The sequence below is a fragment of the Orbicella franksi genome, chromosome 11, assembly GCF_964199315.1.
Source record: "Orbicella franksi chromosome 11, jaOrbFran1.1, whole genome shotgun sequence".
Lineage (NCBI taxonomy): Eukaryota > Metazoa > Cnidaria > Anthozoa > Scleractinia > Merulinidae > Orbicella > Orbicella franksi.
Window position 1 is genome coordinate 6,426,618 of NC_138155.1, and position 15,012 is coordinate 6,441,629.

A 15,012-nucleotide genomic window follows, 5' to 3' on the forward strand; every position below is an offset into this window, starting at 1 on the left:
GCCATTTTCGCGATAATTCTGACACCACACAGTGACAGTGGAGAAGGAGGAGAGAGTCATCGGTCTTCACTCCTAGGCCCAGGTGAGATTACTGGCAGGGGACCGAGTGCAGGACTACAATTTTCCATCCTTTAACTCAGACGGAGAGTAAGGCATAATGTCACCACGACAAGCAACAGTTCGAAAATCAATTTGGCATAATTTAACTTGGCACCATCCATTATGGACTCACCTTCCAACACCACTTTAAACGAGCACTCTTCCTCTTTCCCACTTGAATCTCTTGCAGTGTAGACAACAAGAGTAGTTTTGTTAAAGTTGTGTGGTGGGCTGATTCCTGCTGGAAAAACGGTTACTTGTGGTGCCAGATCGCTGTTGTCCAGAGCGACAGGCTCGGTCCAATTAACCAATGCTGTAGAATTTATATTGATGCTTGCGCGAATATCTGAAGGACAACTGATGAACACTGGTGGGGTAAGATCTATGAGAATACAAAAGCAGTCAATACAAAAGCAATCAATACAAAAGCAATCAATACAAAAGCACATTATGATATATGAGATCGGAAAAGACGCGCCCTCTTCCTTGACAGATCATCGTAGCCCGGCAGTTTAAATAATATAGAAATAATTTGATTTAAATGTCACTTTACCGATGGAAAGTATCGCTAAATATTTGTTATAATAAACAAATGCTTTAGACGTCCCACACATCCATAACAAATGTCAACATCTGGCCACGTAGTCATCGTACTAACTTTTCACCGAAGCTTATGGTAGAGGACACAATGGACGGAAATAACATGTTTTTACAACCAAGCGAAAAAGAATGACCAGTCCCCACTTATATGCAGTTACAAACGATACGCAAGATTGAAAGTGATACTGTCTAATTTATTACCTCAGGTGATATACACTGTAACACATATTCGGAACAATATATATGATAATTTACAAAGCGGTTACCAAGGCATTGCAAAATTGAAGATTCATTTTTGTTCCAGTTTCCATCATTCCCACAAAGAATCTCGGTAGTTCCACCGTTCCCAAGGAAACCATGTCTGCATTCAAAATAGCAGACAGTTCCGCTGACTGGGGAAAACGTACACATGTGTGGGTAAATGAAACCATACTGAGGCGCACTTAGAGAAGGACAGGAACGTACTGAAAGAAAATTAGTAAATAAGAATTAAATAAACAATTGTGTCTATGTCTTGTGTTATACCTACAACCGCACTGATGTTAATGATGTTTCTCGAATGACAACAGTTTAGGCGGAAACTCTGAAATGCTCAATCCAATGGACTCGTTAGCCTTTTTATTTCATTTCCAAGTTAAAACCGTTAATACTTTCTATTGCCATTCGATGGTAAATCTTGACAATATCACTTAGTTGATGGTTTTCTTTACTCTCGTCACCTCGTTATTGGTACTGTCACCAAAATTAGATTTTTATCACTGCACATGCTTAAAGGTGCTGTTTCACTGTGAGTTATCTCGGTATTATTTTGCAACATATAAAGTCATCTTTTAATCAAAAAAGGCTAGAAAACTGTTTCAGGAAATGGTAACTCATCATCGGGAAGGTAATAAACTAAGAAGCAAAAAGGATAGCTTTGCATGGGGAAGTTATAAATAACATGATTATATCTGTTTAGACTATTGTTTCTTAGATATGAAAATCTGTGACATAGCTCCTTCACAGTACCGATCTAAATAGGTCTGTGAATACCAGAGTAAAGTTTGATGCCAAAAAGGAGGGTATAAAGGTTACAAACTATTTGTCGCTCACTTTCACAGGTCGGAATCGATTCGTTCCAGTACCCTGTAATGTGGCCAGGTTTGTGAAGGCAGATGAGGATCTCGGAGCCCAGCAAGTTATATCCATCGTCACAGCTCATTCGACATGTGGAGCCGTAGCTGTTGTCACAGCCTTCTACTAGAAAGCCGTTTGGTGGAGGAAACAATGTTTGGTATCGTAAAACTGTAGAACAAAACATAAAACATCTCTGTTCAGGAGAGCGTGACATTGTGTTACATGTACCTTATTTAGAAATGAGTGACAGGGATCAAATGTCAAGTACTTTTACGTAGTTCCACGCGGTTTTTGAGAGTGTAAGTCGAGTATTCGCCATGGAGGTTTTACCTAGTCAAAATAAAGTCAAACGTTGAGTTTAACCGCGGATTTATTACTTCGTTCTCAACAATCACACATAAAACGATTCTTTCTAATTAAAAAAAAAAATGAAAAAATAAAAAAATAAAAAAAATATGAAAAAAGGAAAAGAAAGAAGGAAAAGGGACCACATAATGCTTAAGTCTGTAAATACCCTTGTGGTACAATATTGACCGGCACACTGTTTCGACTCGTCGCCTACACAGGAGAACAATATATTCAAATCAACCCTGCGATGGACTGGCATCCCATCCAGCGGGGAGTAGAAATACAACTCAAATAAACTCTTCATGCTACCAAAACCAGGATAAGCTGCGGCCTGATGAGCCACTTAGCTCGTATACAGTTTATCATATCTATCTAGCTAGCTAGCTAACTACCTTCCCATTAAGCTGCAAAAGAAGAGACGTCGACAAAATAATGCTCAATTTTGATAGCTATCGAAATGCTATCTACATGCATGGAAAAAGATTGCAAAAGGTCTTTCGTACGAATGTAGCTATTATGTGTTGTTTCAAGGCTTGGTTAATAGGAAGCAATACCAACTTGCTTTACAGGAGGACTGATCTATCGTAACTCAGTATCAATTCTAAAAAGCTTACTCTCGACTGTGACGTGAAATTTGCAGATTTTGTAATTCCCTGCTGCGTCACTTGCGTTGTAAATGACCTCATGTCGTCCCTCGTGGAACCTGTTCCCGGTCAGCACACCATGATTGGTCACATTGACTACCACGCCAGAGTTATCAGTGGCAACCACGGGAGACCAGTTTATTGTGGTATAGTTTTTCGCTATGTCTGCGTAGCGCTTGATGTCACTAGGGCAAGTAACACCAAACGAAGGTCTTTCCACGTCTGTGTAATAACACATGAAAATAATTAGGGAAATTTCACTACGAAGCCGATTAAAAATTTCCCTCTACTCCGAAATTCAAGTGTTGGGTAAATCCCTGGGTCATTCAACTTTTCACTACCTCCATTTATTGTTATCGTTATCGTTATCGTTATCGTAATCGTTATCGTTATCGTTATCGTTATCGTTATGGACGTCGTTGTGGTTGTCGTTGTCATTGTCATTGTCATTGTCATTGTTATTGTTATTGTTATTGCAAACCAACCTCTGCAAAACGTAGTGGTGTTTCGTGACCATTGACCGTCTCTAAGGCATACCACAATTGGCCATCCATTTAGCCTGTAGCCTTGGGGACAAGAAAAGTGACATGTAGTGTCGTATTCAGGAGACATTCTGCAAGAGCTTGGTGTCACCTGGCCATCCGTTGGAGCTTGAAGGGACTTACAATGGACAACTAGAGAAAAGAAGAACGAGCAAAAATAATTTATACTCAGTGAAAGTTTTCGGTATTTCCTCTCATCAACATTAACCTTATAAACCAATTTCAGTGTGCAGTAGACTCACAACATGATGTCACTTAGGAGAAAAGGTTTTTAAGGTTCAATACGGTTTTCCCATTTTATACATTTGTGATCGTTTTGGACCGTCAGCGCCAAGACCAAAAATACCTCCTAGGAAGAGAATACCCGTTTACACAGTGACATGAATGCACTTACCTTGACAGTAAGGTTCTTCACCAGACCATGTGCCATTTGCTTGACAGACCCTCTCAGTCGAGCCGTTAACCCGGTGGTAGCCACGGGCACAGTATAAAAGGCATTTGTCACCAAACACGTTGTACAGGGAACCACCTCCGCAACCAGACTGTATGCTGTGTGGAGGGGGGATGAGGCCACTATAGGAAAGACGTATTATACTTTGTGATAGAAGTTTTGGTGGAGTGGGAGCGCAAGATCAGCTCGTAAAACTCTCAATGAAGCATTTGCTTTTACCAAAATGTAGTCAGAATTGTGTTTGTGTAAGCTTTGCTTATTATTTTGGCAACCCTCAAAAGGCGATAAAACATTGTGTTATGGTGATGGTTGCTTAAACAAGTTCACGAAAGTGTGGGTTCTGACACCAACTCTAATCCTATTTTACATACGTTCACATTTTGTCTCATTTCCCGTCCAGACACCCAACGAAGTAACCAGATCTTTCTCGCAGACCCTGCGGTCAGAGCCACTCATGGTGTGGCCATTCTGGCAAGCGAAGGAACATTCTGATCCATACTGATTGTCTTTGGTACACTGTAAGGAACCTCCAGCTGGAGCATACAATCTAGGCAGGCATCGCACAACTAGCAGGAGGTAACCAAATTCGAGTTTCAGAACGATACTTCTTTCTAGTGTCTAGACATATTTCAGGATATTTATAATTAAGCTCATTAAAATAGAAATTGCCGAACGAGCCCGGGGGGAGGGGGGGGGGGGGTGTACTCCCTGTAAAGGCCTATACGGGGAGGCTCGGCCCGAAAGGGTACCTTTTCAGGCTTCAGGTATATAAAAGGGTAAGGTTTTAACAAGCTGAAGTATATGAAAGGCTAAGGAAATCTGTCATACTTTAATTAGGATATTTCGTACATACAGACACACCTTATGGCTGTATGACTACATGTTACTGTTAAGCACTACATGAAAATGGCAAAAGGGTTTTTTTTTTTTTTTTTTTTTGGCTATTTATTTATAATACGGGCTGGTTATGAAAGTATGTGAAGGGACAACTTTTTTCAGTTAAAGGTATACGAGAGGAGTACCTTTTCTCTCAAAATGGTATACAAAAAGGTAAGGGATTGACCCTCGGGTCGAAGCCTCCCGCTATAAAAGTTTGTAGAATACACTCCCTTTCCGGGGACGAATAATAACGATACGAATGGTTTTCATGTTTTGCTTGGTATAAAATGAGTGATTGCATGGCATATGATAAAATCAAAGGCAAAAAAAAAAAAAGAAAAATCTTAGTGGTACCCCATACGTCTTTTGTAAAATTTGGACATTTGAAGCCTATGTGAAACAAAATTACATTTTTTTTTTCAATTCGAACTCAAATTTTTTGGGATACCATCGTTAATTAAAGTTACCATGCCCTTTCAGTATTTAGAGCTGATATTTTTGACGTTCGATCAGAAGCGCTCTTGCTAGCAAAGTAAATATGGTAAATAAAGAGCGTTTTTCTATCACTAAGCATTGCAGAACTTTGGAAATGTGGATGAGTGGTACGGAAATTTCCCGCAGACGTTTTTGGAAAATTTGAAATTTGTTACATTTCCGAAATACAAAGAATTCAATCGAAAACTCGACAATTACACGAGGAAAATTTGATTGTCCCTCGTGAGGTTGTCCGGTTAACCGGGAAATTCCGAAAATGCTGTCCAATTCGCCATTCGAATTTTCGGGACTTTCAGACTGGAATTTTTGGTCGACTAGAAAGCGCCTAAAGATTATCCAAAAGTATGTCAGCTACCATCTCTAGGCAGTTACCTAAAACAAAAACTTTAAATTTGCATTCGGCAATGTTCCCCGTTTTGTCTGAGGCCAAGTACCGGATGTTATGTTCTCCAGCGGGGAATGTGTCCCCAGGCTGTTTCCCATAGTGTGTTATGTTGGAAATGAAACCAGAGTTGTCTGCAGCTGTAGGATGAGACCACGTGACCTGTGTCGACGTTGTACCTCTGTCAGCGTTGGCTACAATATCTGATGGACAGTTTGAGAATACTGGTGCTGAGACATCTATAAACGAAAAGAATATTGGGTTTTACCAACAAAAATAAGAAAGTACACAAACTTGTCATACATGCGCATTGACAACTGGCCTTTAAGCACTTTTCATCATAATTGTGATAACAATAAGAGTGGCAAAGCCCTAATCATTATAACAAAGAACAGGAACAAAAAATAAGGATGTTAAATGAGGAATTACTTTACTTACTTACCTTTACAACAACATCTACAGTTGTTGTTGTCGTTGTTGTCGTTGTTGTTGTTTTCTTTTCGTTGAAACCAAAAAATCTTATTTTCATTTTTTTTTTTAATTCCCTGGAAAAGAACTTTCAAGGTCATTTCTTCAATGTTCACTCTTTAATTCAAACGTCATTTGCTTTAAACCCTGCTTGTCAAATCATATTTCTTCAATCTTCAATATAAGGCACATATGAAGCGTGAAAAGCATTTTTTCTTATTTGTCCGTGTAATAGTTGTTACCATGTCCTAAAAGAACTTTCGAAGTTGCTAACTCACCTTTGCACCACGGATTTCCCAATGGAGACCAGGTCTTCTGCTGGTTACAAGTCTTCAGACCAGGCCCATGGTGTTGATATCCGTTCTTACACGTGAATCGGCAATCCGTTGCATAATGAATGACAGCACTTCCATTGGTACAGAATGAGGGGGTGATGTCTAGTCCTTCCGATGAAATGGTAATTGGAGGACAGGTGATTGCTGACAGTCAAGAAAAGAGTACTTATACGTCAGTTATAATGAAGCCTAAACAAAGAAAAAATCACAGAAGGTAGGAAAGCCGACATGGTAAGCAAAACAAAACCGCCCTCACCCCCGCCTTAGCTCAAGGTCTGGATCTGCCACCGGGCCGTTAAACTTAAGATTCATAAACGGTTCATTTGGTACAATCGAACCTCTCCATACGGACACCTCTCTGATACGGACCGTTTCCTATTTACCGACAAAATTCTGGTACATTTCCTCTAAAAACAACTTCTATAATTCGGACCCTCTCTAAAACGGACAACGGACACTAAATCTTGGTCCTACGAAACAAATTCATACAGGTGGAGGACTAGGTGTCAATAATTTGCGGTGTGTACCATTTCCTGTCGGCGGTTACACAAACATTGACACTTTCTCATTCAGCGATACCAGAACCAGAACATGTCACTTTTGGGCCTGATTTTAGTTACTTGACACTCTAAACTGTCAGTGGAGACTTAAAAGTGAAGTCATCATAGTGGCCTTTTAAAACGGACACCTCTCTACTACAGAAACTTCGCTCTGTCCCTACGGTGTCCGTATTAGAGAGGTTGACCTGTATTTGGTAAAGACTTATGTGTAAATAGTTAACAGAAAGCAATCGCATTTCTTACAAACAGAAATCATTCCACCTACCTTGGCACTGAAGTTCGGTCCCACTCCACTGTCCAGTTTCCAAACAAGTTCTTTTCTGTGATCCCCCTACAACCTCGTATCCCAACATGCAACTGAAAAAGCAGGATGTGCTGTAGCTAGAGCTTGGTCCACTGCAGCCGTACCCGGACTGAATGGCGTGGTCGGAAGTATTCAGAGGTGGACATTGAACAGCTGAGACAAAAATATCATATAATTGAAAGAAGCACCAAAACCACCAAAACAAAAAAAAACAAAACAAAATAAGATTAAGACAGCTAATAAAAAAAAAAAAGGCTTTGTGAAGGCCTGGTGGTGTGAAGTTTAGTGAATCTACCCTGGAATATCAACCGATACCGATTAATTGTTGTAGCTACCTCACAGAAGCTTGAGAGTGGGTTCGAGGGGGGGGGGGGGGTGGGAGGGGGCTGGTGAGGATACGCTTTATGCTACAGAAACAGCAGATAAACGTCGAGAGCTGCGAAAAATCTGAAAGTTGGGCTTAACAGCTTTTCATTTGTGTTTTAAGTAAAAAAGGCTGACCATACGATGCATCCTAACAGAACGGTCCACATTATTTACTATACTCGTTTGAATTCTTTACAATTTGCTGAGTTTTCGTTAACCTGCAGATGTTTTTGTTGCACAGGTCATCGCATCAACGAAAGTTCAAATAAGGATTTACAGATGAAAATGTTGAGATTCAAACTGGAACTTTCACGGGCCACTATGACGGAATCGACAAGACATGCCCATAGTAACTTACCCTCACAAAAAGTTGTATTTCCTGTCCATTGTACCACATTTGTACCTGCTATCCTGTCGCACTTTCTCTCAATAGATCCCCTCAATTCATACCCCTTGTAACACGCTAAGCGGCAGACACGTCCATAGACATTTCCACAGGCCGCATTCTCCAGTCTGCCGTTTGCTGGTGCAAACAGCACAGGACATCGAAGAACTAGAAAGGAAATGTTGCCAGGTGAACTAACCGTCCTGGTTTGAACGTTAACAATACGTTAATTAATGAAAACGACTGATACCTTGTAAACTCTGTTGGTAGTGCTGGTTAGGCTCCCCCACCCCCATCCCTCCTTCCGCTCCCCCAAAAAACACAAACAAACAAAACAAAAAACAAAACTAAACGAAAAAAAAACAAAACAAACAACAACAACAAAAAAATAAAAAAATAAAAAGAAACGAAAAAGAAAGCAACAAACGTTTTGTTGTTGCTGTTTTTATCATTATACTTTGTTTTTAATTTTAATGCACTTGTTATATAGAGGCAGAACCCGTTGTGATGTCATCTTTAGACCAGAATGGCTCACCCACGCGTTTTAATAGACAGGGTTATCCAATCTTTTCCTATTCTGTTTTCAGTTAATTCTACTTTAAAGATATTTTCAACTATAAATTTTAAAAAACGGAACATCTTTTCTTTTTTTTTTTTTTTGGAATACGTTGGGAACAACGAGAGCTTAAGCTCTCCGACGCAGCTAATCTGACTTTGTTGATTGATTGCATTTTTCTTTCACGTAACGACATATTTAGCACCGATGTATTTTTTTTTCCTAACCTTGAACAGTTACATGGAAGTAGCAGAGTTTCGTGTTTCCTGATGGATCTGTAGCAGTGTAGACCACGGTATGACTTCCCTCAGAAAAGACGTGTGGTGACGTCACTTCAGGAGACACAGTAACATTAGACTGATCGTTATCTGTGGCTGTAACAATTCCCCAGATTACTGTGGCTGAGGTTTTCCCTTCATCCGCGAAAACACTTTGTGCAGATGGACAGGTTTCACCAAACGAGGGTGCTTCGTTGTCTTCAAACAGAAAAGCAACGACTGAATTATTTGCATGTTGCTTGACATGCAGCCATTGACCTTGCTAGTCGGGCAGGAGACAATTAGTGAGACAGTCAGTCAGTCAGTCAGTCAGTCGGGCAGTCAGGCAGTCAAGTCAGTCAGCAATGCAGTCAGTCAGTCGTCAGTATTGGTCGGTAAGTCAGTTCCCTTTAATTTGAAGCAATGTAGGATTCAAGTCTTAGTGTCCTCGCTATAATCGCTCTAAATGCACTTCCTTTCATCTTCTGGTGTGTTTTATGCTACACCACATGCTGCATGCTGGCAGTTTACAGTTATCAAAGCTGAGCTATTTAAAGATTTACCTTGGCAGTAAAATCCACCTTGCGTCCAGTAACCATTGTCACAAGTGTTTGAACTAGTCCCAATGCGTGCGTAGCCTGGGCTACATCCGTAAGAACATACTTGACCATGGAGAGGTTTTGTTTTACAAATATCAGGACTGATTTGGCCATTGTCCGGGGCGCTTAAGGCTTGGCACTCGTGAACTGAAATAAGAACCACCAGTGAGCACTGAAATATTAGAAAATCGTAGTTTATTTTCTTTGCTTATGAAATGTTCACTAAAGGAGAATCCTAATCACAAACTTTTGGTGTTGTTAGTCTTTTTACAACGCTTTATGATATTTTAACAACAAATATGAAACTAAAAATATTTCACATGTTATGTGCTTGTGTGTCCGTCAGTTATTGGCTAATTTTTAATCTAGAAAGGATAGAAGAGTGATATGAATTGTCGCGAAGTTTTTACTTATTGATCTTAGGTCCGGTTGATCTTAAGTCCAGTTGTATTTTTGCCGGTTTGACAAGAACCTGCGCCTAAAATTTCAGTAGCTTGGATTTTCTTACTACCTTGGCAGTTTGCGGTCGTCCTAGGAACCCATTCTCCATCAATACCGCAAACAGAGCCTGAAGATCCGCTTAGTTTAAAGCCATGATTACAAGTGACCGTGCAATAAGTGCGAGAGTGCACCTGTGAATGACTGTTACAAGGTGAGGATATCTGTCCATTACTTGGAGGCGGCCAGTCGCTTGTGTCACAAGTGATTCCTAAAAAGTGGAAAAATATCACTTCATTGTTTTCACGTGCGGAAAAAGATCTTTTCTTTTTAAATCGCAGAAAGACATGTGGCAGCCTAATTCTTAGTGCTCTTATCCCCGGATTGGGCAGTCAAGACCCAAGGGTGGGGGGTGGGGGGGGGGGGGAGAACTTCCTTATATAGACTGTATATGTATGTGCGACCCCAAAGGGGATCGTTTTTAAGCCGTTTGGTCATAAATGGGGAATCGATTTTGGCCATTTTGGTCATAGGTAGGGTTTGCATGGTTTTTGCACTCTGGTCTTGAACTGGGTATGTTTTTTTAGAAGAAGTTAGTTTTTCATCGTCATCGATAAGGCCATCAACAAAAGTCCCTCACGATGCATTTTAACGTCGGTCGAACTAGGTAACTAGTGATAAGGTAGGTTTTGAAACAGGGTATTGATTAAAGAGTCAGGTCATAAATAGGGTATCGAATTTTTGGTCAGGTCATAAATTGGATAGGTAAAATAGCAGAGTTTGGTCATCAATAGTGGGTAAGGGTTTTAGGAACGGGGCAGTACACCCCCACTCATTTTTTCTGAGAGTACCCTCCCCACGAAGGGAGGTTCAGGGACAGTGAACATTGAGTTGGGCGAGACACGTTACTCTCACAGTGCCTCCTTCCACCCAGGTGTACAAACGGGTACTGGCGAGTTTGATATCTCGGGGTGTCCGCATTAACAGCAAATATAGTCTAAGGCACTTTATGCTACAGAAACCAGAATGAATTCCGGTGCGATGGGAAACTTGGGCAATACCGCTAGTAAAAACCAGCCTTATAGATACAGCCCTGATGTTCTCATTTGCTCTGAAAATCGTCAATTTTATCTCTTCGTTGAAGACACCAATCTCCTATATTCATACAAAAACTTTAAATCACTAGAAAACCTTGTCGAAGCCTAAAAGCGGAGCTCCTCAGTTACTTATTAGGATGTTGTTAATAAATAAAATTATTATACATTGTAGTCACCATCTGTCTTCTCATTGGCTAAAAAAACCTACAATTAATTCTGGGAAACAGCGCAACCTACAGATTATTATCAACTACAGATTATTTTTTAGCAGATCAGTGAATAATCTGTAGGTTGCGCTTAAAATATTACAATTATTTTAATTAATTCATAAGGATATATTCTGTTCCGCTGTAAGTTTCCATTCTGTTTGTATCTTTATATTTGTGTGTGTGTACGTGTGTTACCGACCGATAACTGTATAAATAATCTGTGTAACTTAATGTCTGCCCATTCTTTTTAGCCCTTATGGTTATTTTGGGCAGGCAGTACTCTATACTAATTTCATGTTTATTGTAATTATTTTATAAATTGTGAGTACAAATAAATGGTTGCTGCTGCTGTTGTTGTTGTTGTTGCGCGAGCCATGCATGATTTCCAAGAGCAATGTCAAGTTTGCGGACAGCGAAGTAAGAACATGGCTTGTCGAAAATAAACTGTGTTCGGTGAGATAATGCGTTTGTCGTTATTTTCTTTAAAACAATGTATAATAAAACAATTATTGGATTCAGTTTTTATGATATCCGAAATAATCAAGGTCTCGGTTAGTGTCATCAGCTTCACTTACCTCGACTTTGATTATTCCGGATGTCACAAAAACCTAAACCAATAGTTGTTTATAATCCAACTTGCACGGCATCGGGGTTGGATTACATTGTAATGCAAATGAAAAAAGCTAAGCATTAAACTTAAAGGGCTATTGGGCTGAATTGTATGCACTAAATAAATCCACGTGTGAGAAGAAAAGAGAAAGGGTTTTTCTGTATTGAACACATCCCTCGTGTGTGCGGCCCCACGCACACCATACCGAAAACCGTGGGAAAGAACGCAAAACAAGTAAGCGCGCGAGCGTGACTGTGAGCGTGACGTGCGAGCGACGAATGGCGATGTCGCGAGCCGCTAGCAGCCGTCTTCCGATGTCCGCGCTACTAGCGGCTCGTGGCATCGTTGCTCGCACGTGACGCTCACAGTCATGAGTCGCGCTCGTGCGCTTACTTTCTTCCCCATGGCTTTTCGAGGAAGAGAGAGACCGCTCGCAGTCTAGGTGATGTGGTAATGAAAACGAAAATTGAGCCTTAATTCATGGGTAGATTTCAGAGGGACTTAAGAGGCCACCCCTTCCCCCTCCCCCACGACTTTTTTCTATCTAGATCTCTTCGAACGTTCGTTACACAAATCGTCCCATGTTGGGTCGCCCTTCACGTAGCCCTGCGCCTGCACTCAGCGGATTTTCCCCTCTCGATAGGGGCCGACGAACACTGGGAACAAGACATTAATTCGCCGCTCGTGGCAAGCTTATTTTACCCTGCAAAACACGTCGGATTTAAAGTGCACCTAACCCCGAAAATTTTTTTTCGCTAAAACGAATCTACTTGTTATTTGAAATAGTTCTGCGAAAACAATTTTGGATTCCGTTAAATCCTCGATTTTCTGTGCCCCGACGAAATCTCGAAAATAGCTCCAAAACACCGCCATTTTGTTTCACGACCGAGTTTGAGGAGAATGGGTCTAGCGGCTCTTGTGACGTCTACCCAGGAAGGTTGGATATCTCACGTCCTTTCATTTCCTTCAGGATGGTGCAATACACATTCGAAAAGTGCGCAGAAACGCCTTCCAGAGGTGCTATCGGCTGTTGCAGCAATATTCCAGAGTTAAAGAAAGATATACTGTACAATTAACTGACGATGATCGGCTAATGGTGCAACAAAGACGTAAACGATGGTTGATTTTGTCGAACCGAAACAAGCGAACTGAATCTGTGAGAACCATTGAAGAACTCTCACTGGAATTTGTTCCGCAGACTTTCGAACGCTATTTTCATAAATTTTCTGCTTAAAGCTAACCAGCAATTTGTAGAAATACTACCTACAACCTATATCTTCCAATCCCGCAGTATTTGTAACATACAAAGTTGTGTGATCCGATCATGATCAAGAAGCGTTATACTGATATGTAAATAGATCGCAACTGTACGCCGCTAACCAACACTTATTTCTCTTTCGATTTAGATAAAAGTCGAAGATTAATCCTTTAGAATTACATGATAACAAAATTGTTAGACTCACAGAGTTTTTCGAAGGTTTGGAAATCAGCAGTGTGACAAAGATTCTGTGATATAGCGTCGAAAATATGACCGCGTAACATGTGCGGACCGCTTAGGGAACACATCCTTTTCGCTTATCCGACGAATTTCGCTGCAAACTTTGAGAACAATTTACATTGGTTATTTGGAGTTACGACTTAAAACGTGTGACAATGTGAAATCGGTAATTGTATGAAATGTTTCCTTCCGCCTTGCTTCCCGCGGCTTCAAAAATACAGGTCCAAACAATACGATTTTCAATCGATCGAAGCCAATGTTTTGGAGGTCATCAGGTCTCGAAAACTGCGACACGTACATCGCTCTTATAAACATGAAGCATTCAACTGAAAGTAAAACACAAGCTGGATTTAACAGAACAATCACACCTTGATAAAATACATTCTCGCTAAGGACAAATGTAAACGGGCTATAAACACGCATGGGAATCTTATGTTTAGTTGACGAAATTACCATCCAAAGCAGTCCTTGAACTTTCTTTCCTGCTTTTCGTTTGCCTGCTCCTCCACTTCGTATCTAGCTTTCCATTCCTAATATACAAGCAACTCGTCCGCAAAGAAGTCTTCCCCTTCGTCGCTTGAAATATTGTAAATTGCTCTCAAAGCTCTAAGCAGTGAGTTCACAGTTGTCGAACGTGCTCGATCGAAGTTTATTTCGGAGTCTTCCGAATCGAAACTTAACTCTGACTCCAGTGACGAAAAAGAAATGATTCTGAGACAAAACTTAGACGTTTTAGTCCCAAAATACATCGGAACGATTAGTTTTGTGTTCCATTTTCTCGAGCAAATACAGAGAGTTGACTGAGGCGCCATTGTGTTTGGTTCCTGGGTAGACGTCATCAGGTACCGCCGCCCCAGACTCCCTAAAACGCGGTCGTGAAACCTTCAAGCGCGACTTTGAAAGGGCATAGAAAATCGAGGATTCAACCAAATTCAAAAATTTCTTCGCCCAAATGCTTCGAATAAAGTCTAGATTCGTTTTAGCGAAAAAAAAAAATTGGGGTTAGGTGCACTTTAACCATTCTGATCAGGAGCCATAATCGGGGACGGAGACCGTAAGCGCGCGCCATTTCAAGTATTGGGGTTGTCCCCATGATATGGGACAAAAATTCTATTTTTAGAACAAATTACGCCATCACCTGCGGCACACGCGCGTACATGCTGCGAGGATTTTTGCGGATGTCGCGCGGGGAAATTGGCGTCCGAAATTCCCGAAATGTTTCATGTTTTTGCCCCACAGCTCAACGCGTTTACGTCTGTTGAATTTTGCTTAAGTATTTTCGTCGTAAGCTGCTCCAGTTTGAGTGAAGTAAGACAGTGTCGAATTTAGGTATGTTCCGCTGTAAGCTTACATATATCGCTGACCAAGTTGTGTTCCGACTGATGCTTCTTTTACATGCTGTACATTACTCCACTTTAAATTTCACATATGTTGAAGATTAACAGCTTTTCCATTACACAGCAAAAAACTAGCTGGATATATTTAGATGTAGCAGAGCTTCAGGACTTCATAGTTTCCTAGCTCCTCTTGCCACACGCTTGCGAGGAATTTGTCAGTCTATCGCGACCGAAAAGTAAAACAAAATAATTGTTAGTTTGAGTTTCTCTTGAATTGTAAGCAATGCTTGATATTTCATCAAGGCCTAATAACTTTACGTCCGTAGATACTGCTCAGTTTTATTCGTGTAAAAATCCAGTAAATTCTCTGTTGTCGATGAATGAGAGCGCCCGCCGATGCGTGTTTTGTACAGTCAGTAAACATGACAAATTGTACC

At 40.7% G+C, this 15,012-nt stretch overlaps 1 protein-coding gene across 1 annotated transcript in view; it reads right to left on the reverse strand.

Moving 5' to 3' along the window:
- The window catches only part of LOC145460119 (uncharacterized), a 48,647-nt gene that overhangs the window by 18,059 nt on the left and 15,576 nt on the right, over positions 1-15,012 (reverse strand). Inside the window, 14 exon segments of the mRNA XM_081444851.1 lie at positions 233-481; positions 966-1,163; positions 1,792-1,983; positions 2,778-3,029; positions 3,293-3,481; positions 3,744-3,922; positions 4,168-4,366; positions 5,547-5,795; positions 6,303-6,503; positions 7,185-7,376; positions 7,948-8,142; positions 8,758-9,006; positions 9,351-9,533; positions 9,898-10,095. Coding sequence (XP_081300977.1) covers positions 233-481; positions 966-1,163; positions 1,792-1,983; positions 2,778-3,029; positions 3,293-3,481; positions 3,744-3,922; positions 4,168-4,366; positions 5,547-5,795; positions 6,303-6,503; positions 7,185-7,376; positions 7,948-8,142; positions 8,758-9,006; positions 9,351-9,533; positions 9,898-10,095 — 2,925 coding nt within the window.